Source organism: Prionailurus viverrinus, chromosome A1 (genome assembly GCF_022837055.1).
Source record: "Prionailurus viverrinus isolate Anna chromosome A1, UM_Priviv_1.0, whole genome shotgun sequence".
Lineage (NCBI taxonomy): Eukaryota > Metazoa > Chordata > Mammalia > Carnivora > Felidae > Prionailurus > Prionailurus viverrinus.
Genome location: NC_062561.1, coordinates 175,439,779 through 175,466,303, shown reverse-complemented (window position 1 = coordinate 175,466,303; position 26,525 = coordinate 175,439,779). Strand labels below are relative to the sequence as shown.

General features: G+C 50.2%; 1 protein-coding gene across 2 annotated transcripts in view; it reads left to right on the top strand.

Moving 5' to 3' along the window:
• HRH2 (histamine receptor H2) overlaps positions 1-26,525 on the top strand; it is a 78,550-nt gene that overhangs the window by 16,792 nt on the left and 35,233 nt on the right. For both annotated transcript variants that reach the window (XM_047875096.1, XM_047875089.1), the window contains exon 2: positions 5,263-6,841. In XM_047875096.1, the coding sequence (XP_047731052.1) occupies positions 5,766-6,841 (1,076 nt within the window). In that variant the 5' untranslated portion in view covers positions 5,263-5,765. The remainder of the gene's footprint in view (positions 1-5,262; positions 6,842-26,525) is intronic.

Here is a 26,525-nt window from a genome sequence, read left to right as displayed (position 1 = left end):
AGGTGCTCGTGAATGCTATTTCCCGGCTGTGCAGCTTTAGACAATAATACAGATAACATTTGGTGAGAACCTACCATGTGCCAGGCAGTAAGTGTTTTACAGACTCTTACTGTGCATTTCCACATCCACCACGTGAAGGAGGGCATATTATTTTACAGACTTTACAAATGAGGGAACTAAGGCTCAGAGAGGTTGCAGGAAAGTGCCCAGGGTCACAAAGCCTTTATATGACAGCACTGGAATTAGAACTCTGATCTGTCCAAAGTCCCCGCTCTCAGCCCCTGGGACTCTCCTTCATTTCTCTGTGTGTCAACTTTTGCAGAATAAGGGGATCAAATCACCCTTCTTCACAGGATTGCCTACTGGTTCACCCAGAAGGTACCTAGCATACAGGGGTCGTCTGATGAATACCGTTTTCTTTTCCTAGTATAAAATTATTGCCTGGAAAATCAGATTCATCTGTGAGGCCAAGTGAGAAACCCAATCAGCCAAGCCTTAACTGGTCTCCCCCAAATTGCTGGCAGCTTGCACAACGCCGGCTCCCCAGGTGGCTCTGCCCGGAACTCAGGTACGTAAACCTTGAAAGAGGAACTTCATTTTGCTTCCCAGTGAAAAGAGAAAAGAAAATGCTGGACTCAGTTTGATAAAATTTGAAAGGAGGAGACCTGAGCCTCGAGACTAGTGGCTTTTCTAGATGGCCTCATGCCTCTAGTTAGCAAACAGAATGTACAACCAGTGACATTTCCTCTGTGAGGAACAGTGAGAGGGAAGTTGAGGCATGAAGTAGACTTGGGCTTGCCTCCGGGCTACCTCTGTGCTGGTGGGGTGGCCCTCGACCGTATTCTTTGTGCTGTGTGGGAGGAATGCAGAGGGAAATGATATTCTGGATCCCACCCACCACAACTCAGTTCCTGGGGAGACACATTGTGATGCTGAATCACCAAGGATCCCCCTAGAAGGAGAGTTTTCCGGGGACACTGAAAACCCAGCATTCTACCCAGTGTGCCCCAGAAAGCACAAGCCTGTGCCAGAGGTGGGTGTAAGTGGGAGGTAGAAGTGAGGGGGCAAAACAAATGCTTCTGGGCTTCTGGACGAGACAGCAGAGGAGGCCAGGCCTTGAAGGAAAACCGAGGACTCACCAGTCAATAGAAGAGAGGAGGGACATTCCCGGCAGTGAGAACAGCATGTGCAAAGGCACTGAGTCAGGATGGGCCTGGGACTTTCAAAACCAGGAGGAATTCAATGTCACCTGCACTGTATTTCTCAAAGTGTTGTCTTGGGACACGAAATTGCACATGGCAGACAGAAGCTGAGACTAAAGAGAGAAGACAGAACCAGGTCACGAAGAACCTTGAATGTCACGTCAAGGATCTAAACTTAGAGACCAACCGAAGCTCGTAATGGAGAGCAATCAGACCTCCTCCCGCACAGAGCCCAGCACGGTGGGTTTGAAAGACATCAGAGAGTGCAGTGAGTGCATTTATCACACTGGGCTGGGGCTGCTCCGGAAGGCTAATTGGCCAGCATGCCCCCGCAGTGCCTCGCTCTTTGTTATGGCTGCATCTGCTAGGTGATCACTGCAGGTAAAGGTCAGAAGCCTCCCCGGGGGCAGTGCAGGGTACTGCCACCCTGAGCAAATTCTCCCAAAGGTGCCTTTTCAAAGGCTATTAAGACAAAGATGAGGAGAGGAAGCCGTGCGACTCGCAGCTGTAACATCCGCGGTCAGCGTGCAAGATGAGTAGAGGAAGTGGCTGGAGCCTGTTCTAATGACTTTCAATTAATTTTCACACACACACACACACACACACACACACACACACCGAATGAGAGGTAGAACAGATGATTATCTGGTCTTCGTGAACAGTTGGATAAGATCTGTGTTAGATAAGATTGTGTTGTTTTCTCAACTTTTTGCGTGCGAAAATTTTCGCCATAAAATGCGGGGAGAAATAGGCCCATCAGACGCTCACCGGACCCACTGAATTCTGTGGTGAATACCTGTAGATTTCCAAGGTGGGGAAATCACACACACACACACACACACACGCACACACACACTCCACATACCCTGTACCTCTCCTGTTACATGGACAATAGAAAATGTTGGATGGATGGATGGGTTGACGGGTGGGTGGGTGGATGGGTGGATAGGGGGTGGAGAGAGGTGGGCAAGATCCAGGCCCTGTGGGGAGGGCAAACACAAAGCCATATTATACTATAAGGTAGCAGGTGCCAACGGTATAACTTGGTACAAAGTACAGGCGTTCAGGAAAGCTCCAGAGTCTTTGAGCGGTGCCTTGAAAGGAGTGTAGTTAAAGTGAATACAGGAAAGAGCAGAGCTCCAGGTGAGGGAGACAGCAAAGGCAGGTGTGAGAAGGGCTGGGGAAAGCCTGGGTTGCCTCAATGGCAAAGTTAGGGGACAAGTACAGGAGTGTTTGGTGAGATCCAGCTGGAAGGATGGGTTGAAGTCTGATCGAAGCACAGGCATGTAAGGCAGGCTGAGGAGTGTGAGCTGAGTTTCAATCCGGGCTCTCTGCTCACTTGCTAGGGCTGTGACATCCCTTGGCCTCTCTGAGCCTCCGTCTCTCAGACATTAAATGGAGCAGTGATTTCGCTCACTCTTGAGTCATTGTGAGGATGAAATGGTATTTCATTTAGTATGGGATCTCACCGTGCCCAGGGCTATCCTACAGTAAGGAGGTGCTGTAATGTCTCGAGCCATCCCCCGCTGCTGGGCACTCTGATCGTTTCCCACTTTTTGCCTCTTGCAACCCCCCCCCCCCCCCACCGGCACAGAATCCTTTATACATCTTAGCGTGACAGAGGCTATATTGCCACAGCCTGGGTTCTCAAAAGAACGAATTAGGTCTAAGCGACCTACCGGGGCATCCTTATGCAATGAAGAAATTAGGGAAAGGAGGTCGCTCAGGATTGTGTAGTGTGTGTGCCTGTGTACAAGTACAAGCACGGGGAAGAGACTGGAAGGCCCCCATCATACCAAAGCGTCAGCAGCAGTCACCTTCCGGGCCTGAAAGTCTGGGTGTGCGATAGCTCGAACCGTTGACCCTTCCTGTATACCTCAGCATACTTGGTTTACTGCCATAAGCATGTCATTGCTTTGGAAGTTTGAAAGGAAAGCTCAAGAAAGTGTTGTGGGTTTTTTTTTTTTTTATGTTAGCTGTGATGATGAAAATAATGATAATGATCTTATGGTGCCGTGGCCCTCTAGGGCAGTCACTCTACCCAGAAGGCACAGGATGGATTAAGCTCCAGGCGAACGCATATCCATCAGATGCTCACCTGCCTTCACGAGAGGTCACCGGAAACTTCTGGGACCTGGGCTGTAAAATAGAAACTCGGCAGAGTGGTTCTTCTTTGAGACATCCCGAGAAACGCAACTACCGCTGCTCTGTTCATCGTTGTGCCCCCAGCACCTAGAACAGCATTTGGCACGTTACGTTCTGAAAGAAATATTTGCTGAAAAGAACAGACAGAAGGAAGAGAAGGAAAGAAGGGAGGGCAGATGAAGTTTGAATTATGTGAGAGACTGCTTCGATTCAGATTTGAAAACCCCGAACGCTAATGAAAACATTGGTCCCAGGGCACAAATACCTATACCTGTCTAAGAGGTATACAGAGACTCAGAAAAAAATTGCTTTTGGAGACAGGGATGCTCGAAAAAGAGAGCTTTGCTGCTATCCCCCCCACAGTTAATTAAATGTAACAGTGAGAGCCATGCTGCTTGTGTTATTTATGTAATGAAAAGATCTTCTAAAAATAATACCCAGAGGCCCAGCTCGCAAGGCCTGGTGGTTGAACCAGCTGGAGTGGCGGAAGGTGACCAAGAGGCCGTGATCCTCGCACCAACACAGTGGTTACGATTAAATGATGCTTCTCGTATTCAGGTTGCAAAACCGCTCCAGGCCAGAGCCTAAGAGAGGCTTAATTTTTGTCACATGGCGATTAGCTTGCTTCTGAGAGGGGGGTCTACCGTCAGCTTGATTTCTGCACGCTCCCAGGTTGCGGTAGATTGCCTGCTAGCTGCTGTCTGGAAAATCAGGATCAGCTTGTGTGAAAGGGAATCATCAGGGCCTTAGCTGTTTTCATCAGTTGGGATCATAGGATGCCACCAGTAGGAGGGAGTCTCTGGGATTTAACCAGGAAGTATTGTGTGTGCAGCCATTCTGTTGAAGTGGGGTTTGCATGGGGACAGGTGGAAGGAAGGTAGGAAGGATGGGAGGGAGGGAGGAAGGAACTGGAAACCACCAAAATACTCGTGATAAGGGCATAATAGAATAACCATGGCCAGCCACCCCACGGGCTGCTGTGCAGCCATCGGAGAGGCTGAGTGAGCTCTGTGCTGGCTGACCGACGACGTGTGCTGCTATATAAGAAAAGTAAGATTTAGAGAGACGTTTAGAGCAGGTGCCGCTGGCGAACTATGACAGCGGGCAAAATCTGGCCCTCTGCCCGGTTTTGTGCAACCTGTGAGCTCAGGATGGCTTTTACATTTTTAAATAGTTTGGAAATCGTTTTTAAAAAGAGTTAGAAAAAAAATCAAAAGAGGAACACTGTTTGGAGACACGTGAAAATTACGTGAAATTCCCAATTTCAGCATCCATAGTAAAGCCTCCTGGGAGCGCAGCCACACTCACTCATTTGCACCTTGTCTGTGTAGGTGCCCTCGCGCTACAGTGACAGGGTTGAGTCATTGCAGCAGAGACCTTGGGGGTTGCACGGCGGAAAATACTGACTACCTGGCCTGCTCCTGAGAAACTTTGTCAGCTCCTGGCTTACTGTGTGGTGACGTTTTGTAAAACCCACAGCGTCAAGTTCTCAGTGCTTTATCAGAGTAAATTCATTACATTTGCTGATTTAGTCATTCATTTTATCATTTATCCATTAGATGCTTAATGCCTCCCTGTGGGGTGAGGCACTGGGGACCAGCAGTGAACAGCAAATGCAGTCCCTGTTCTTGTGGCTAGAGTCTCTGTCTTGGTTCTTTCTTTCTCCCGTGTAAGTATCCACTCCAGCCGTATCTCACTAGGTGACACAGTGGTCCAGTCCCTTGCACTCTGCCTCCCTTCCTCCTCCCACTGTGTATCCTGATTGCCTCAGTCCCTCCTAAGGAGAGGTGTCCAGATTGGCCCTGTGCCTCCTGGAGCCTCGCCGGGAGATCGAGGTCTAGACGGATTCGCCTTGAATCAGTCACGCTCTTAGTCTGATTGCAAAGTGTTCAACACTTGACCCTTGCATTTTCAGCTCCTGTTCTCCAATGGTCCTAAGAGGCAGACGCAGCAGTCCTTGACCCCCGTCGCATGGGTGGGAGCATCCATCAGCTATGGAGAACGATGTGGCCACATCTCCACGTGATCTCTCCTGCATAAAACCAAAGCCACCTCCAGACACATGCTCTGGTGCCTCAGTCTCTATGCAAGACCTGGAGAGTGGAGACCTGCTTCAGTCCTTGGAGGAAGCTGGCTCTGCAGGGGGTAATTCGAGGACTGGAATTTGAACCAAGAACCTTCTCTCTTCCTTCGCTCTTCTTCATTCATGTTCATGCCCAATACCTCCTCGGAGACGGCTCTATTTATTTCTAGAAAAGCAGTACTGCGGCAGTCATCGTAGCCTCCCCATGTCTGGACATTTTCTTTTGGCTCTCCCGGAAGCCTAGAGCCCAGTGATTGACATAACTGGCACCCGGGGGAGCTGAACGAGCAGCGGCCAGGGGCCGTGGGCAGAGGAAGGAGCCGTGAGGTTCCAGGATGGTACCTAACGGCACAGCCTCTTCCTTTTGTCTGGACTCTCCCCCATGCAGGATCACTGTCAGCGTGGTCCTCGCTGTCCTCATCCTCATCACCGTCGCCGGCAATGTGGTGGTCTGCCTGGCTGTGGGCCTGAACCGCCGGCTCCGCAGTCTGACCAACTGCTACATTGTGTCTTTGGCCATCACTGATCTGCTCCTTGGCCTCCTGGTGCTGCCCTTCTCAGCCTTCTACCAGCTATCCTGCAGGTGGAGCTTCGGCAAGGTCTTCTGCAATATCTATACCAGCCTGGATGTGATGCTCTGCACGGCCTCCATCCTTAACCTCTTCATGATCAGCCTCGACCGGTACTGCGCTGTCACGGACCCCCTGCGCTACCCTGTGCTGGTCACCCCAGTCCGAGTGGCTGTGTCTCTTGTCTTAATTTGGGTCATTTCCATCACCCTGTCCTTTCTGTCTATCCATCTGGGGTGGAACAGCAGGAATGAGACCAGCAATTTCAACCACACCATCCCCAAGTGCAAAGTCCAGGTCAACTTGGTGTATGGCTTGGTGGATGGGCTGGTCACCTTCTACTTGCCTCTGCTGGTCATGTGCATCACCTACTACCGCATTTTCAAGATTGCCCGGGATCAGGCCAAGAGGATCCACCATATCGGCTCCTGGAAGGCAGCTACCATCGGGGAGCACAAAGCCACAGTGACACTGGCCGCCGTGATGGGAGCCTTCATTATCTGCTGGTTCCCCTATTTCACTGTGTTTGTTTACCGTGGGCTGAGAGGGGATGATGCCATCAACGAGGCCTTTGAGGCCGTCGTTTTGTGGCTGGGCTATGCCAACTCGGCCCTGAACCCTATCCTGTACGCCACACTAAACAGAGACTTCCGCACGGCATACCAGCAACTCTTCCGCTGCGGACCTGCCAGCCACAATGCCCACGACACTACTCTGAGGTCTGGCAGCTCTCAGCTGGCCAGGAATCAAAGCCGAGAACCCACGCGGCAGGAAGACAAGCCCCTGAAGCTCCAGGTGTGGAGTGGGACAGAGGTCACAGCCCCTCAAGGAGCCACAGACAGGTAACCACCCAGCCATTTGTATGCAGGACAAGTGCATGGGGAGGGGGACCCACTAGTGGTAACCCTTAGGTGGCGGCTGTTCACCAGGTGCTGGTTGAACATTCTGTGCTGGGAACTCTTCGTGAGCACTTTGCAAACCTCGTGGGGTTCCGTCCTCCCAAATCCCCCCGAGGTAGAATCTTGTACCTTCATTTTTAAAGGACCACACTAAATCTCAAAGAACCTGGCCAGGGCCACTCAGCTGGGACCTGGACAGAGGCCCTCTGACTCCAGAACTTGTGGGCCCTTTTTTCTAGCTACGTTGTCCTTACAGTCAGGAGCCCTGAGTTTGAAACCCAACTCTGCCGCTTGGTTCGTCATCTGAAGTGTTCACCCAGGCTTTCCAGGACCACCTTCAAATGGCCATGCGCTGATGCTGCCACCTGGGGGGTAACCACAAACCCAGCTCGGTCCACATTCGCTGAGCATCTCTTATGCACCAGCTCTTATGCTAGGGGCACTCGGGTCAGAAGAGAAAGAGGACTGGCCAAATTGGGAAGGCACAGCCTTGAAGGTCAGGCTAGGAGCTTGGACCTTATACCATAGGTCTAAGGGGAAGGTGGAAGGATTAGAAGCAAGGGTGGGGGTAACCCAGGCAATTCTGGGCTTTGTATAGAGAGCTCTGGTTCCCTGTAAGGTGTGGACAAGAGGGATGAGAAGGGGCCATCGGTGAAGAGGGGTGTGGCACTGGCCCATGAGAGAGGAGAAGGGAATAGAGCAAAATCTAGGAGGCTATAAAAAAAATAGGCTTGGAGAGCATTGGATGTTAGGGGTACAGGAGATGCAAGAGAGAGGACACCTCAGGATCCCGCCTCCAAGAGGTATCCAGGCTGAAAAGATAAAACAGGATCAGAATGAGATGTAGATAAATGCACTGGTGGCAAAGCCAATGCGGGGTATTAAGGGAAACCCCATCAAACACTTTAGTGGCTCTGAGGAAGCTCACCCACTGCACGGAGAGGGTGTTTACAGGTCTGGGGGAGCTCTAGCTGTTGAGAGGGGTGAACGAATGGGCACTGGTAGAACACCTGGCACATTGCAGTGCTCAACAGATGTTGCTTTCCTTACTCTATCAACAGACCATGCCAGAATGCTGGTCTGTGTGACTGACCCATCCACCATTCCATCCATCTGTCCCTCCATCCACATATACATCCATCTGTACATACATACATACATACATACACCTGTCCATCCGTCCATCTACCCATCCACATATACATATATACATACACCTGTCCATCCGTCCATCCATCCATCCACATATACATACATACATACATACATACATACATACATACATACATTTATCTGCAAACATTTATCAACTTCCCACCACATGCCTGGAACTGTGCTGAGCACTAGAGATGCAGAAGTGACATTTTGGGCATTCATTGTGATGAACAGGATGGAAAGTCAACTGCATAGCCCCGGTCTCAGCTTTGTCCTTACTCGCGCTGCGGTTTGAGCAAGTCCCTGTCCCTCCTGGGCTTCAGTTTCCTCATCGCATAGAGTGTGGGGTCCGTCCTCATGCAGCCTGCCCTACTCACCTCCCAGGGTTGCCCGATGCACAAGTGAGCCAAGAGATGTGAACAGGCTCTACAACCCCAATGGGACGTTTGTCTCCTTTCAATAATTGAGCATCGGACTTGAGAAAAGCTTGGACGAATGCTGCAGACCCACACCCTCTGGGTTCTGATCCCTGGGGAGTGCTGTGGGAGCAAAACGGCCCAACTGGACCCCTGGGCCTCATGGTCCCTCTGGTCCTGGCAGCAGCCAGGTATGGAGTGTCCCACCATAGACCTGGATCCTGGGCTCTCCACCCCTCCACTGCTAGCCTTCTGGAACAAGCCTCGTTGCTCCTGCTCCAGCCTCCTAACCTTGAGACTCTCCGTCTCAGATCCGTCCCCCAAACCACCCAGCAATGTCTCTCCAACATGCAGATCTAAAGACTTCCACATCTGGCCCCGATGGGTAAGACCCCTTCTGGCCACGTCCTTCCACAGTCCCTCATTCAGAAAGCGACCTCGAGTACAAAGCTAATTTAGCTCGTGAAGCAATGAACAAAGCATGGGGCGTAGACCTTGAAGAAGGGCTTAGACACTGTAGAAGCCCATTGACACAATTCAGCGTAGTCATGCATGCCACTAGCCACTGCTCTTACCCGTGTGATCCCCTGGTTAATAGGCTGCCTTCACCCCTAATCCTTAGGGAACAGCATTCAGTAAGTACTCAGCCACAAGAGCTGACACTGGGTACCCACTGGGTGCCAGCTTTACATGTTTGCCATTGTTTCTGTGTGTGATCATTCTGTGGGCATCCTGTCCCCACCCTTGTGCCGGGTGCTAAGGGTGCAAAGGGACATAAAGCAAGCCCCCCACCCCACCCCACCCCAAGCATCGGTCTCACCACCTGTAATCGCTCATGGTCTGGTTGCAGAGAAGACGGGCAGCAGTTCAGTGCAGCACTTGCCAAGGATCGCAACCCAGCGTGCTGGGTGCCTGGATGAGGCGGCTCGTGGCCCAGGGAGCCCATCCCAGGGAGTAGACCTCTGAGCTGAGCCTTAAACGGGGACGGGAAAGACCTTATTCATCCAGGGTGGTACTTTCGGCCCCGTGACCTCATTTCGCTTTTCCCACAACCCCATGAAGTAGGTGCTTGTTTAATTTCCGCTTTACAGATGGGAAAAGTGAGGCTCGGGAAAGTGAAGTAAATGGCCCAAGTGATGCAAGCTACTGTGTCGCCAAAGCCACATTCTGAGCCACATTCTGAGTAGAGAGATAGCAGCCCCCATTACTGGCTGTCCTCTGGGTGCTGGGCGCCCTGTGTATGCCCATCTTTTCTTCTGACCTTCACAGCCACCCTGGGAGAGGGGCTCGGAGGCTGAAGCCAGGCTGTGCCTGCCCCGATCACGCATAGTGGCCACAGAGCCAAAGCCTTCAGAGCACATGTTCTGTGTGGCTGTGGCCATGCTCTGTTCTCCAGGCCTTGGAAACGGTGGGCAGAGGGGTTTGGCAGAGGAGGATGGTGAACTGCGTGGAGGGTTTCACACAACGGTGGGGACGGGGGGGCGCAGGAGGCCAAGAACAGCCAAAGGTTGATTTTCACGCTGAGACTGCCAGGGTATCAGGGCCTCATGTGGCCCTCCATCAGGTTGGCTCCCAGCTTCCCTGATGACCGATAGCACTGACCTGACCAAAGGCCCTTATCACTGCTGAGGTGGGTGGAGGTCTGAGCTGAGAATTCTGAAGGGACTACCTGGGCCTGCCCTTGGAGCAGGGAGGGACACGGTCAGCCAGGGTGCCAGCCAACGGGAGACTCTAGGAGGGAGGGGCCCGGCTGGCCCCTCCTCCCTTCTCTGTGGCCTCTCCTGCCCCTGATTGGTTGCCTTCACCCCACCCTCGTCACCTCTCCCCATGTGCTGCCCCGCCCCACTCAGTGGCCTCCACGGTTCTTCCTGGATAGAGGGGTCTGCAGCCGTTTCCTAGGGCTTCTGTAGCAGATGACCTCAAACTTGGTGGCTGAAAACAACACAGAGTGATTCTCTTAACAGTTTGGGAGGTCTGAGATCAAGGTGTGGATGGGGCTGGTTGCTCCTGGAGACGTCAGAGGAGAATCCACTTCCTTGCCTTTTCCAGCTACTCTCCTTGGCTCACGACCCCTCTCTCCCATCACTTGTCCCTCTTGTCTCCTTTGTCATATCCCCCTCTCCCATCTGTAGCCAGATCTCCTGCCTCTCTCTTATAAGGGCTCTTGTGACTATATTTAGAGTCCACCAGGATAATCCAGGATAATCTCTCCGTCCCAAATTCCTTGACTTAATCACACCTGTGAAGTTCTTTTTTGCCACATAAGGTAACGTGCTCAGGTTCCAGCGATGCGGATGGGGACATCTCTGGGGACCATGTTCAGCGACCACAAGGCCCAGCTCCTCACCTGGCATTAGAAGCTCTACCCTCTTCCTGTTTCTTGCCAACATCCCACGGCCCACACCCACCCTCGACCCACTTCTGCCATTGCCAAAACAAACTTCTCAGCGCCCCGGCTCCCCAGGCACACAGCAAGGAATTGCTATACGCCAGCCCTGCTTGAGGCATAGCAATGAGCGAATCACAGGTCCTCCTCCCTGAGGGGTGTTATTCTAGGGCAGTGGTTCTCAGAGTGTGGGCCCTCAGCCAGCCACAGGCTTCCAGAAGCAAAGTAGCCAGCGTCGGGCCACACAGCCTCAAACATGGAATCTAGGATTCCAGCCCAAGCTTGTCTGACCCCAAAGCTTGGGGTCTTTGCACAGTAAATGCTACCTGGACTTAAATTTAGCCTGGATTCAGTGCTAGTCCCATAGATACCAGATGAGGGAACGAGGACACCGGGAAGCCAGTGACCTATCTGAGGTCCAATGCAAATACTGGAGGAGCTAGGAGTAGACAGAGTTCTTTGGGCCCCTGCCCAGGGCTCTTGGGTCCTTTTTCTACATGCTCATTTGCTCTGGGTAATCTCCGAGGGCAGGGAGATAATATTCATGGGCACCTGGAGTATCAACAGTCTCGCTTGGGTGTGGCGCTTCCTCATTCCGACAGAGCACCTGCAGGCTGGAGTCAGAGCTCAAGAAAGACCCTGGGAGACGAGATGCAAAGGAAGGCGAGGAGGGCAAGGTGCTTTCTTCTCTGAGGCCCCTGGTCAGCTGTCCGCTCAGGCCCCCCTCCCCATCTGCTCTCCCTCCCTCCGCAGCCAGAGAGCAGATTTCCACTCCTGATGCTCTTGGAATAAAATACAAAGGTCTCATCCTGACCTCTCAGGCCGTGTACCCCACGCACCCCTGCCTCAGTCCAGACTATCTTATTCCTCTTGATGCCTTCTGTGTGTTTAATGTCTGCACCCCCGGACAGCATGCTCCCCAAGGGCAGGACCGTGTCCGTGTTGTTCACTGTTGTATCCCTAATAGGATGGGCACAGTAATATTTGTTGGATGAACGAATGCATGAATGCGTGAATATCTAGTTCTGGTTTCCCAAGAACTCTAAGAGGTGCATAATGCTGCCCTCACTTCAGAGATCAGGAAACCAAGACTCAAAGAGGGAAGTTCCAGGAACTAGTGGGAGGCAGAAATTCCTGGTTCCCTTTTCTAACTTGGATGTCACAACGGGCCTCCCTCCAAATAGTGGTGTCAGGGGCGGGCCTCACAGCAGAAGCCAACCACAGGCTCTGAATCAGGTATTGGAGAGGGAAGACACCCCTAACGGTAACCCAGCCCTTCCCCCTGGCCGTGTTACACAGGAGCCCAGAGAGGTGAGGTAACTTGCACCGAGGGCACAGAAAGGGAGCTTCCGAGAGGCGTGGGAGCCCACGGTTCCTGACAGCCTGCTGCTCTGTGGCTGTCCGTGATGTCTCCCCGGCATGTCCGGGTTTGGCCAGAGGTTGGCGGCACAAGAGAGCGGGGGGTTGACTTCATCTGCTGCTCCAAGTTCGGCCTCTGCGGATGCAGCTGGCGTGAAAGAGTTCCAGGAGCCGTGCGCGCATTCTTCTTAAGGAGTGTTGCTCAGAAAGGAAGTTTCCCATAGCTTATCCCGCCAAGAGCCTCTCTTTGTTTACTCTTATCGTTTGGGTTCTAAAGTAGTCTAACTTTTTGGCACACTGATTCCAGCATTTCTTAACAGCCTTTATGGTGCTTTTTGCAGAGGTGCCCAGAGCAGCTCCCCCCTAACGAAGGGGCCTGGCCGCCCCCCTGCACACTGGAATCCCACTGGCTGCTTTGTTACCTCTGCCTCTGTGCCTGGCTGTTACCCAGCAAAGCTGCTGGGGTATTCTCCTGCTTCTGGTGTGGAACTAGGGAGCCCCAGTAGAAGTCCCACCCCACCACTGCTTACAGGTTGGTGTGGGTTTGTTTCTGGGCTCTCTATCCTGGTCCGTTGATCTATGTCTGTTTTTACGCCAATGCCATATTGTTTTGATTACTGTAGCGTAGTGGTATAGTTTGAAATCCGAGTGTGATACCTCCAGCTTTGTTTCTCTTTCTCAAGATTGCTTTGGCTGGGGAAAGTCTTTCATGGTTCCATACAAATTTGTTCTAGTTCTGTGAAAAAAGCCGTCAGAATTCTGATACGGATTGCATCGAATCTTGCTTTGGACACTATGGACATTTTAGCAATGTCCATTCTCTCAGTCCATGAGCATGGAATGTCTTGACATTTATTTGTGTCTTCAATTTCTCTGGTCAGTGTTTTATAGTTTTCAGTGTACAGGTCTTGCCCCACCTTAGTTAAATTTATTCCTAGGTATTTTATTCTTTTTGATTCAGTCGTTAAAGACACTGTTTTCTTAATTTCTCTTTCTGATAGTTCATTATTACTGTAGAGAAATGCAACAGATTTCTGTATGTTGATTTTGTATCCTGCAACTTTACTGAATTCATTTAGAACAGTTTTTTGGTGCAGTCTTTAGGGTTTTCTGGATATCGTATCATGTCATCAGCAAGTAGCAACAGTTTTACTTCTTCCTTTCCAATTTGGGCGCTTTTAATTTCTTTTTCTTGTCTAACTGCTGTGGCTACGACTTCCAATATGGTGTTGAATAAAAACGGCAAGAGGGGACATCCTTGTCTTGTTCTTGATCTTAGAGGAAAAGCTTTCAGCTTTTCACTGTTGAGTATGACGTAAGCTGTGGGTTTGTCATATGTGGCCTTTAATATTGAAGTATGTTCCTTGTATACCCACTTTCTTGAGAGTTTTCTTGTATCATAAATGGATATTGAATTTTGTCAAATGCTTCTTCTGCATCTATTGAGATGATCATGATTAAAAAAAATTTTAATATTTATTTATTTTTGAGAGAGAGAGAAAGAGAGAGAGAGAGTGAGCAGGGGTGGGGAAGGGGAAAAAAGAGAGGGAGACTCAGAATCCAAAGCAGGCTCCAGGCTCCACGCTGTCAGCACAGAGCCTGACGCGGGGCTCGAACTCACAAACCACGAGATCATGACCTGAGCTGAAGTCGAACGTTTAACTGATTAAGCCACCCAGGTGCCCCAATCATGAATTTTTGTTAATGTTTATTTATTTATTTTGAGAGAGAGAGAGAGAGAGGAAGGGAGGAAGAGAACATGCATGAGCAGGGGAGGGGCAGAGAGAGAGGGAGAGCGAGAATCCCAAGCAAGTTCCATGCTGTCAGTGCAGAGCCCAATGCAGGACTTCAACCCACAAACCGTGAGATCATGACCTGAGCCAAAATTAAGAGTCAGGTGCTTAACCAACTAAGCCACCCAGGCACCCCAGAGATGATCATATGATTTTTATACATTTTTTTGTGAAAGTAGTGTATCACATTGATTAATTTAAGATGAACCATGCTTGCATGGTTGCATCCTTGGAATAAATCCCACTTGATCATGGTATGTGGTCCTTTTAATGTATTGTTGAATTTGACATGCTAATATTTTGTTGAGGATTTTTGCATCAACGTTTATCAGGGATATTGGCCTGTAATTTTCTTTTTCTCTATGGTGTCCATGTCTGATTTTGGATCAGGGTAATGCTGGCCCTAACATGAGTTTGGAAGTATTCCCGCCTCTTCAATTTTTTGGAAGAGTTTGAGAAGGGTAAGTATTAAATCTTTAAATATTTGGTAGAATTCACCAGTGAAGCTGTGTGGTTTTGGACTTTTGTTTGTTAGGATTTTTCGGAGGGAGTGGGAGGGGGAATTTTGATTACTAATTCAGTCTCTTTAACAATTGGTAATCGGTCTATTCCAGTTTTCTATTTCTTCATGATTCAGTTTTAGAAGATTGTATGTTTCTAGGAATGTATCCATTTCTTCCAATTTGTCCAGTTTGTTAATGTATAATTGTTCTTGGCAGTCTCTTATAATCCTTTGTATTTCTATGCTATCAGTTATAACTTCTCTTCTTTCATTTTTTATTTCACTTATTTGAGCCTTCTCGCTTTTTCTTAGGATGAGTCTGGCTAAAGGTTTGTCAATTTTGTTTCTTTTTCAAAGAACCATATCTTAGTTTCATTGGTCTTTTCTTTTTTTTCTTTTTTTTTTTCTTTTTTTGGTCTCTATTTCATTTATTTCTGCTCTGATCTTTATTATTTCTTTACTTCTACTAACTTAGGGCTTCATTGGTTCTTCTTTTTCTAGTTTCTTTAGGTGTAAAGTTCGATTATTTATTTGGGATTTTTCTTATTTCTTGAGGTAGGCCTGTATCCCTATGAACTTCCCTCTTAGAACTGCTTTTGCTGTATCCCATCAATTTTGGATTGTTGTCATTCCATTTTCCTTTGTCTCAAGGTATTTTTTTTTGTATTTTCCCTTTGATTTCTTCCTTGACCCATTGGTTGTTCAGTAATATGGTTTTTAATCTCCATGTATTTGTGATTTTTCCAGTTTTCCTTTTGAAATTAATTCCTAGTTCCATACCGTTGTGGTCAGAAAAGATGCCTGATATGATTTCAGTCTTCTCAAATTTATTGAGACTTGTTTTGTGGCCTAACATGTAATGTGCCCTGGAGAATGTTCCGTACGTGTTTGAAGAGGATGTGTATTCCACTGTTTGGGGATGGAATATTCTGTATATATCTTTTCAGTCCATCTGGCCTAATGTGTCATTTAAGGCCAGTGTTTCTCTGTTGATTTTTTTGTCTCGATGATCTATCCATTGATGAAAGTGGAGTTTTAACGTCCCCTACAATCATTGTATTGCTGTCAGTTTCTCTGTTGGTATTGGCTTTCTATATTTAGGTGCTCCTCTGCTGGCACATACGTATTTATAAGTGTTGGCATCTTGTTGTGTTGACCCCTTTGTCATTACATAGTGCCCTTTTATTGTCTTTTATCAGTCTTTGTTTTAAAGTCTATTTTGTCTGATATAGGTAGAGCTAAACCAGCTTTCTTTTCATTCCCATTTCCATGGAATATCTTTTTTCACCCCTTCACTTTCAGTGTGTGTGTGTGTGTGTGTGTGTGTGTGTGTGTGTCCTTCGATCTGAAGTAAGTCTCTTGTAGGCAGAATATCGTTGTCTTATTTTTATGCTTTCAGCCACTCTGTGTTTTGTTATTAGAAAATTTAGTCCATTTACACTGATTGGTTAAGTATGTACGTACGGCCATTTTGTCAGTTGTTTTCTGGATGTTCTATAGTTCCTCACTGTTTTTGTTCTTCTTCTTTCGCTCTCTTCCTTTGTGGTTTTATGCCTTTCTTTAGTGTTAGGTTTAGATTCCTTTCTCATTATGTTTTGCTATAGGTTTTTGCCGCATGGTTACCATGAGGTTCACATAGAATAGTGTATACAGATGTCTCATTTGAGTTGATAGCAACTTAAACTTGAATGCATTCTAAAAACTCTATATCCCTCCCCCATGTTTTATGATTTTCATGTCATATTTCCATTCTTTTATTTTGTATATCACTTAACTAATTATTATAGTTTTAGTTAATTTTACTACTTTTATCTTTTAACCTTTATACCAGCTTTATGCATGGTTAATCCACTACCTTTACTGGTCATATTTTTACTTCCATATATTTTCTTGTTATTAGTTCGTGCCTTTTCTTTACAGCTGAAAGAAATCCCTTTAACATTTCATGTAAGGCCACCAGTGATGAACTCCTTTAACTTCTGCTTGTCTGGAAAACTCGTTATCTCTCCTTCAATTCTGAACGATAACCTTGATGAGTAGAGTATTCTTGGCTGGAAGTTTTTTCCTTTCAGCAATTTGAATATATCATGCCACTCCCTTCTGGCCTGCAAAGTTTCTGCCAAGAAATCAGCTTATGATCTTACGGGAATTCTCTTGTATGCAGGAAGTTGTCTTCTCTTGCTACTTTGGAGATTCTCTTTTTAAGTTTTGACATTTCAATAATAATGCGTCTTCATGTGATTCTCTTTGGTTTTATCTTATCTAGAGCTCTCCAAGCTTCCTCGATGTTTGTTTCTGCTCCCAGGTTAGAGAAGTTTTCAGCCATTATTTCTTCACACAAATTTTCTGCCCCTTTCTCTCTTTTCCTTCTGGGACCCCTATAAAGCAAATGTGACTCTGCTTCATGTTCTCCCATAAGTCTCTGAAACTATCTTCGCTTTTTAAAATTCTTTTTCTCTCTTGGTGGGTTCTACTGCTCTGTCTTCCAAGTCACTGATCTGTTCTTCTGCTTCATCTGGTCTGCTCTTGAACCCCTCTAGTGTATTTTTCAGTTCCATTATTGTATTCTTCAGCTCTGTCACTTCTGTTTGGTACTTTCTTGTATTTTCTGTCTCTTCATTGAAGTTCTCACTTCAGTCCTTCTCCTAAGAATCTTCATGATCATTACTTTGCATTCTTTAACAGGTAGATGATTGTCTCTGTTTCATCAAGATCTTTTTCTGACATTTTGTGTCTTGTTCTTTGATTTGGAACATATCCCTCTGTTTCCTCATTTTGCTTGCCTCTCTGTGTTTGTTTCCATGTATTAGTCAAAACAACTACCTCCCCCAGTCTTGAAAGAGTGGCCTTATACAGGAAATGAACCTTATCATTCAACCTTGCCCCAGCTCTTACTTGTCCCTCAAACCTTTGTGATTGTCTGAGTAGCCTGATTTATTCTTTTTTTTTAATTTTTTTTATGTTTATTTTACTTTTGAAAGAGAGAGACAGAGGAGCGTGAGTGGGGGTGGGGTAGAGAACGAGGGAGACACAGAATCTGAAGCTGCCAGCACAAACCGTGAGCTCATGACCTGAGCTGAAGTCAGACGCTTAACCGACTGAGCCACGCAGGGGCCCCATCCTGATTTATTCTTGATAGGCCTCTGTTGTTGAAGGTATGCCCAGACCTGCCAGTGTTCCAAAGGGAGTAATCATAGGCAACACCTAATTTCAGGCTGATTGGAAGCCAGATCCTTAAGCAGCAGCTTTTTAAGTATGCGAATATATATAGTCCTGTGGGACTGTAATTGTAAACCTTGCTGGCCTCCAGACCACGAGATCTGGAGGTGTCCTATGGGCAACTGTTGCAAAAATCAGGGCTCCAGGCAAGTGTGTAAGCTCTTTTCTAAGAGATGCCAGTGAGCTGTGTAAAGGCCGAGGGAAGGCTTTCTCCTTGCCTACATTCCCTGAGAGTGCCTTGGTAGCCTCTAGATGTCTGGCAAACCTGAAGCCTGTCCCACGGGTTAAAGCTCTAGGACAAGTAGATGGGCTTTTTTCAGAGGCAGGTGGGACTTATGTTTCAGTCTGCTGTCTGTGCAGTGCCCTGGGTATAGTAGCCTTCCCAGAACTGTCTGGGTCCCACGGGGCCCGGAAACACAAGCACCTCTGGCCACAAGGGGCAGGTGATCGAGGGGTATCCCCCATGTGGATGGCACTTGCCCACCAGCTTTAATGAGGCTGTCAGAGAGTGTTGAGGCTGGGGCCTACCTAGCTGTGCTAGCAAGGTAGAGGAAAAATGCAAAAATGGTGCTCACCAGCACCTCCATCCCCAAAGTCCTAACTGACCTCTGCCCTCTCTGGCGAATACTGTAAGATTAGCAAATGCAGCCCGCCTGGGTGGCTGCAGCATGCCTGGGTGGCTCCATCGATTAAGCATCTAACTCTTGATTTCAGCTCAGGTCATGATCTCACTGTTCCTGGGATCGAGCACTGCGTCGAGCTCTGCATTGACAGCGCAGAGCCTGCTTGGGATTCTCTCTCCCTCTCCCTCTGCCCCTCCCCCACCCCAAAAAATCTAGGTTCGCAAATGCATCTCCTGCACGTACAATCCAGTCACCGCTTAAACTGCTGTCTTTCTGCTGGTCCCATGATGAGCGAGTCCGTGCATGAGCCATAAGTCCCTCAAAGGAGTATCTCATCTCCACAGACCCCAGGTTTCCTGGACATAAGCCCCGTTGGTTTCCAAAGCCAGATGCTTGGGGGCCTCATCTCTTCAGTGCAAGTGCAACAGGTAGGGGTGCCCAATGTGTAGCACAAACCCCTCTCTCCTTGGAGAGAGAGTCCAGACCCATGAGATCTTCCCGTATTGTGAATTATCCCGCCAGGGTTGAGGTTTTTGGTGAGACTGCATCTCTGTCTCTCCTACCTGTCTTGATGTGGCCCTTCTATGCCTTGTTGTGGACAGAAATGTGCCGCTACATTTCCATCCTTTGTCAGCAGGAATTGTTCCATGTGCAGCCGTAGACTTGGTGTGTCCATGGGAGAAGGCGATTTCAGGGTCTTCCTACGCCGCCATCTTGGACACCAACTTCCATCTTTATTCCTTTCCCGCAACAGTTTTATTGAGGCATACTTCACATACTGCGCAATTCAGCCATTTCAGTATACAGTTCACTGGTTTTTAGTATATTCACGGAGCTGTGCCGCATCACCACAACCAATCATAGAACATTTTCATCACCCCCCGAATGAAACCCTGTCGCCTTTTGCGATCACCTCCCGATCCCAATCCCCTACCGGCCCCCAGCCAAGAAACCACTAATCTGTTTTCTATCTCTACAGATTTGCCTATTCTGGACATTTCATACAATGTGTGGTCGGTCGTGCCCTGCTTTTTCATGTAGCATGATGTCTTCCAGGTTCCTTCTGTCTGCCTTTTCTTCCTTCCTTCCTTTCTTCCTTTCTGTTTTGTGTTTTCTTTTCTTCCCTCTGTTTCTACCTTCTACCCCTCCTGCATCCATGGTCCCATTCACTAAAGCGCTTGGGCTTTATGGAAGCTTTTGGCCATTTGTAGCTCTTGTTTGGGGAGCTCCAGGCATGAGGCTGTATCATGGACCCCTAGACTCCCCTTGTCCCTGCCACCTGCCCAGAACACCCGTTCCCAGGCCTGTAGTGCTCATGCTTCAGCACAGCTGCAGGAGAGCAGACAGGCTACAGCAAGAAATTAATCCTTTTCATCTTCTGTCTCTTCTGAGCATTTGGGGAATGAGATTCCTTTCTACCCCCAGAGAGGAAGTTAGGGGAAGGAGAGCAGAGAGAGAGAGAGAGAGAGAGAGAGGAGGTGGGAAGCCTTTTACAGCCTTAAAAGTCAAGGAGAATAAATAGTGACTTCCCAGGAGTCACTTGAAAGGTAGAGAACTCATTTCACTCCCTGGGAATTGTGCCTTTGAAGCCAGCTAGAAGCCCCAGCTTGTGCCCAGGCCATCCCCCCTCCCTCCCTCTGGCTTCTTGCAGACCCCTGCCCCTGCTTGTTCCCCACCTTCGCTATCTACTCCTTCTGCAGCAGATCTGATGGGACATGCTTTGGGGCTGCCTTCCCAGGGGCTGTGATGAGGAGGGAAGGGGAACTGTGCATTTGGGGCCACTGCTAGTAGCTTTCTCCCCGTAAGAAGAGGGTGAACACTCCAGGTGAACAAACGAGTGAAGGTCCCCTCTCCAGGGGATCCAGCCCCAGGGCATACAGCTTGGCAAACAGGAGGAGGCCTGGGTTTCAGCCCTGACGCCCTTGCGCAGGGACAAGGGAAGCTCCGTGGACTTTCCAGGCTCCCTGGGAAATTGCATGGCATCAGGCAGGAGTCAGCAAATCTTATCTGCAAAGAGCCAGATAGTAGATAGTTTGGGCTTTGCAACGCGTATGTTCTTTGTCGCCACTACTCAACTCTGCTCTTTCGATGTGAAAGCAGCCACAGACAATACGTAAATGAATGGGGATGGCTGTGTTCCAATAAAACTTTATTATGGACGCGGAAATTCGAATTCCATATCATTTTCACGAGTCCTGAAATGTTATTCTTCTATTGATTCCCCCCTATCACCACCACCACCACCACCATTTCAACAAAAATAGGTTGGTAGGCTGGATGTGGCCTGCAGGCGATTTGGCCTGCTGCCAGCCCTTCGTGTAGGGGAAAGAAATGGGTGTCAGTTCCAGCCCCAGCACTTGCTGGGCTCTGTGACTCCGGGCCCATGGCCTGCTCTCTCTGAGCTTCAGCTTGCTCATCTGCACAACAGGGATGAAAATGTCTCCCTGTGGGGATAGCAATAAGGCTCAGCGTCAATTTATACAAAGCACCTAGCGTAGAGTAGATGCTTAGTAAATGGTAGCCTGCCTTCCTTCCTTCCTTCCTTCCTTCCTTCCTTCCTCTCTTTCACCCCTCTACAAAGGAGCAGCTGGAAAGTTCAAGGCAGGCTTTGTGGATTCATATCGCAGCTGTGCCACTGAATTGTTCAAATCAGGCCCTGACCCCTGAGCCTCATATCTCTCCTCCGAAAATGGGGGGCTTGGATCAGTCTCAAGGGACCATTTCAACCCTCATTATATATAAATGCTTAACAAGGGAGAGATTTTATGCCAAACCCCCAGTGTGTTTGTGTCAAGAATCTTCTGGCAAGGGCAGCGAAGAACATGTTTTTCATACTAATGAATCCTGCTGAGTTACGGAGGCAAATTCAGGAAAATGTGTCCTTGTCACGACCCAAGCTGTGAGTGCAGGTAGGGGTGCAGACCAGGTGCACGGCGGGGCTTGCCGAAAGAACCCCAGCCTGGCAGATGGGGGATCTGGATTTCTCATCGCCTCTGCCACTGACTGGCTGTGTGGCCGTGAGAAGATCGCATCCCTCTCTGAGCCCCGGTTTCCTCATCTGTTAAAGAGAGCTAAGATTTCTGCCAGCTGCCACTGCTCCTACAGAAACAGCAGTGGGTCACAGGCTTCTCAGCTTTTGGGTGTTCATTAAACCCGTAGGGGCTGTGTGTGGCAGCGTTGGGGGACAGGAGGAGGGTAATGCCTGAGACCCACTGTGCATTTCAGGGTGTCCACAGCCCCTGAGTCTCTCCTGGGGTTTGTGGACCACTTAATCTCTGCCCAGAGGTAGAAAGGAGGGGACAGGGGAGTTTGTCCCAACTGGCAAAAAGTAGCAAAAAGTGGTTCTACAAAGCCTCGGTGGGTCTGCTTCTCTGTACGGATTGTGCAGGAGGTTGCAGGGTGGAGGGAGGGTCACAGGCTTGGGCATCACAGGCCCGTGGATGAGACTCCGGTCTTCCTCATTCCGGGACTGAACATGTGCCATTGTGACCCAGGGATGGACATTTGGGATGGGCGGCAAGGCAGTCCCAATGCCCAGAGGGTTCAGGGAACTTCCACACTGATTTTGGAAACACAGTATCTATAAATACTTAATCATTGTTGAAAGGGAACATTCAAATGGAAAGTCAAAGAGAAACCCCGTTTCTGTTGCCGTCTTATGCAATCCCTGAAATCATGGCTGTCTCCTCCCTTCAGGCTTTTCCTGAGCCAACGTGGCTTTAATATCCTGGCAACAAGAGGTGACACACTTTGAGTTCCTCAGCCACATGTCTCCTGTTTTGGGGGCTGCTAAGTCTTCCTGACTCATTCGTCCACTCTTCCTTTACCAAGGGCCCAGAGGGAGGTGATGTCTCAGAACGTCTCAGCTGACTCCTGAAGGACAGTTGGAATTTTCTAAGCTGAGGAGCAGAGGTGCCATTCTGGGCAAAGGGACAGCGTGGGGGGAGGGGTGCACTCGTGGGCAATGCGATGCCGTGTAGTGCTGTGGTCTGCTGAGAGAGCTCTGAGGGCTGATCTCCCCGTTGTGCTGGCTAGTTGATCTTGAGCAAGTCCTCCCCTCTCTAGGACTCTGTCCCCATCTGAAAAGTGAGGCTGGTCCTTACAGCACCTCTGTCCCAGGCTGGAGAAAGGAACAGGGCTGTTAGTGCCCTGTGCCCGCCCAGCTGTAAGATTCTTTGCTGCATTCCGCTCTGGGTGCCCGTGGACCATTTCTTGGAAGCTGGAGAAACGCATGCTTTCCAGGTCCGAGAGCTCAGTCACTTCCAGCTGTAAACGTGGTGACTTCGGAAGTTGAACCAACTCAATACGAGATCGTCTCCACTCTCCTCCCCCGCCCCCAACCATCTCCTTCCCACCAGGGTAAGCGAAGTTCCCCAGGCTGTCTGACCCCCACAGCACCCTCTGGACCGCGATAGACCTGTCCTGCCAGGTTCCCTCCATGGTGTTTGCGCCATGGTCGGGCCCGGGGACACCGCTGACCTACTCCTGGGCTCTATCTGGCACTGCCGAAGACCAACCACATTCTCTCAGGGGCTTTGGCCTCTGCTGCAGGTTCCCAGCCCCCTGGACCTCTCCCAGCAGGCAGGCCTCAAATCCCAGTCATGTGCTGGGGCTCACCGTAGGTCCAGGAGATCTGGGGGACCCCCTGCAACCCCATGGGAGCAGAGGAATTGGGGTGCAAGGGATCCCTCCCTTGTCCTGGCTTCCAGCTGGGAGTAGGGCACAAGCCCCTGTGCGTTCAGACCCCCACACTCGTCCTTCAGTGACCCCCACCTCACCTCCAGTCACCCCAGTGACCCCAAGGGAGGGCGGCAGGGGCAGGGCCTACTCTCCCACCTAACTCTAGGCTCCTGGCCCAGCCCCCAGCTGGTCCCTCCTCTCTGGGTGGTGGGGGACCGCTCTCATGGGCTCTTGAACGCCAAACACCCTAAGACTTTCTCACTGCTGTTTCTGTCTGGGGCCTAAGGAATCATCTGTGCCCTCGCTGGCCTGGATGGTGGTGGGGGGGGTGGGCAGCAATGGCAATGGAGACTAGCAAGAGGGAGAAGCGCCTGGCACGTTGGCCTGCCCTCAACAACTAACTCCTGGTGATGGTCATCAGTCACCGCCACGGCTCTGGGAGTGGTTGAGTCTGGTGGAGTCGGGGTGCCTGGAAGCTTCTGACCTTGGGCAGTTTACCTAAGCTCTCCTTGCCTCAGTTTGTTTGTCTGCAAATGGGGGCGTTTTAAGTACCAACTTAAAAAAAATCGTCAGGATTAAAGGAGAGAATAAATATGAAGGCCTGAGAACAGTGCCTGGCATGTGGGGGTATCTCTCAGTGGACACCGGCCCATGGCAGTTTGCTTGCGGGGGGAGGGGTGCATGAAGAGCCTCATCACTGACTGAAATGTTTCCCTACGTACTTTGCTGTTGTGTCCACTTTTTTTTTTTTTTTTTTTTTTTTGCTATTATAAGCAACCCTGTGATGAACATCTCCACGCAGAGGATATTGTGTCTCTCAGATTAGTTCCCTAGAAACTGAATTTCTGGGAAGAGCATTACTGGTAGAAGGGGAGGGAGATTTTAAGCCTTTTGTTACACTTTGCACAGTTGTTTTTTAGACAGGCTGTTGGCCTCCCTGCCGCCAGCCACATCTGAAGGTATCACTTCCTCAAAGCCACATAAGGGAAGCATCTTGGAAGGGCTGTAAGGGGGGGCTGGCCAGGGCAGGACATAGATGCAAGGAGAAGGGGCCAGAGGGGGCGGAGGGGACAGGGAAGAGGGGAGAAGAGTCTTTGAAAGGGCTGGGAAGGAGCCGTCAGAGAGAGGAGGCCCTGTCACACGTCCAGGTCCTGAGCCATTCAGAGCAAACAAGTCTCAAACCGAAGTGACCAGCATGGTGTTGCAGGGAGCTCGGTCCACGATGCAGCACCTGACCACACCTGACCTTGGGCAAATGCCAGGCCTGCCTGAGCCTCAATTCACCCATCTGCAAAATGGGCATGCCACTTCGCCTGCCTCACAAAAGTAGGGCAGAACGAGTGATAGGAAATGACTTTGATAATTGACTCGGGGGCCCTGGGTTCTTCCGACATAAGCACCCACTGGTGCAAGAGGGCAGGGCTCTGGAACCTTCTTCAGTTTTACAAAACGTTCTGTAGTCTCAAGGAGAGGCTTGGGCAACCATGCCGGTTTCGTGGGGGTTACTGGAGGGTTCGAGCAACAGGGCGGGGGAAGCACAAGGCTGGGACCAGGGTGGAACGGAGTGTGACCCAGATCGACGGAGGATGCCCGGCCTCCCCGAGAGCCACGTTGTGTATTGGAAGGGGGCAGAGTGGCCAGGGCGTCTCCAGCTTTACAGCTGGGCCACACTGGGCTCCCTCAAGGCTCTGCCACTTGCTTGCTGGGAGTCGCTGAGCAACTGACTAAAGTTCTCGGGGCCCAGACTTCCTCGTCTGTCAGAGATAAGAAGTTAACGACTATATCCTATGTGTCATGTAGGTGCTGGAGAGTTCAGGGTTAAGTGCCCAACCCATGAGCACTTTATTATTCGGCGGTCCGAGTACAGCCGCAGGACGTGGATAACGTGGAGGCACAGGAGGGGTTGAGTGGAACTAGGGCCCCCCACGCCTTCGGTTTTTCAAGCAACAAGCCCAGCATGCTGTAACACCCAGCTCCACTTACTGGCTGTGTGACCTCGGGCAGGTTTCCTAACCTCTCTGTGCCTTCGTTTTCTCCTCCATCGACGGGGAGAGTAATAGCACTTACCCCATGGGGTTGGTGTGTGGATTAAATGAGCTCATACTTATAAATGCTGAGAGCCGGAGTGGGGGGGTCGCTCCGGGGATGGCGGCTATCACTTGCTTTCTCTCAGGGCTCAGAGCACAGGCTTTGGACCAAGCAGACATGGCAAGAACCCCATTCCTCCACCCACACGCTGTGTGGCCTTGGTCAGGTCACTTAATTCCATGAAGGGCTGCTCCCCTCATCTGCAAAGATGTGGGTGGTGCCCACCTGGCAGGCCAGGCACACGGTAAATGCTCAACATGACTGGTGACTGAGAGTCTTAGAGAGAACACCCCTGAACACTGCGCGGCCCCACGCCCTGCAGCCTCTGCCCTCCCCGTGGTGGGCACACGGGACAAAGGGTCACGCTCCTTCCCCATGCCTGGCACTCACTCGGGTGCCATCTCACTGACCCACATAGTTGTAAAATCGTGGAGAAGGGCCAGGGCAGGCCACGAGCTGAGACTGTCCATCGGTGGGCTCCTGGCCCCTCCCCCCCCCCGCCCCCCCCCCCCCCCATCCTGCAGCTTCCAGCACCTGCCAGGTCCCATGCAGACCCGCCCACCGCGCCCATCATGTTCTGGCTATAGGATCCCGTGCCGTCTCCTCTCCAGCTACATCCCCGGGCTCCTCCTTCTCCGGATGAACTAGGCACCCCTGCTCTCAGAACACAGCCCTCAGCTCAGGCTGCCTCCTCTGCCCAAAGAGACCTCCCCCCCTCCCCACATCCCCTTTCAGTCCCCACCCATCGCCCCAGGCCCAGCTCAGATGCCACCTGCTCCACGTCGCTTCCCCTGAGGCCCGGAGCCAGGAATGGTTCTGTGCCGCACAGTCTTGCCCATGCACGCCCGGACACACTCAGGCCCTGGCACGCGCTCACACACCCACACGGCTGTGTGTGTCCACACACCAACCCTCACCCGTGAGTCGCTTGAGACCAGCGGCCCCGCCCTTAACCGTCTCCACATCTCTCATACTAGCTCGTTCTATCAAATTCATTCAGTCTGGTCTTCCAGAAGGAGCGTGCCCCAGTGGGAAGGGGGTGCAGGTGGGAGACAACGGCCTTTGTTTCATATTTGAGTTTTGCTATGGGGTGACCTAGGGGCATCGCTGAGATGCCCAGAGCCTCAGTTTTCTGGTCTGTGAAATGGGACACCGGTGCTTGCCTCATAGTGCCAGTGGTTAAGTAGAAAAAGGATGCAAAACCGCCCAGTCAGGACCTAGCACGTGAGCACTGAGTAAATGCTAGTTCTTGTGAATCACTTACTCACTCGCCAGTACAACTCACGATACTTGCTCTGTGGCAGGCCCCTCGGGGACTGCTAGAGTCGCAGCCAACCCCTCCGTCATTGAGTTCCCGGAGCAGTCCCAGGCTGTGACGCTCCAGCACTCAGGGATGCATGTCCTGT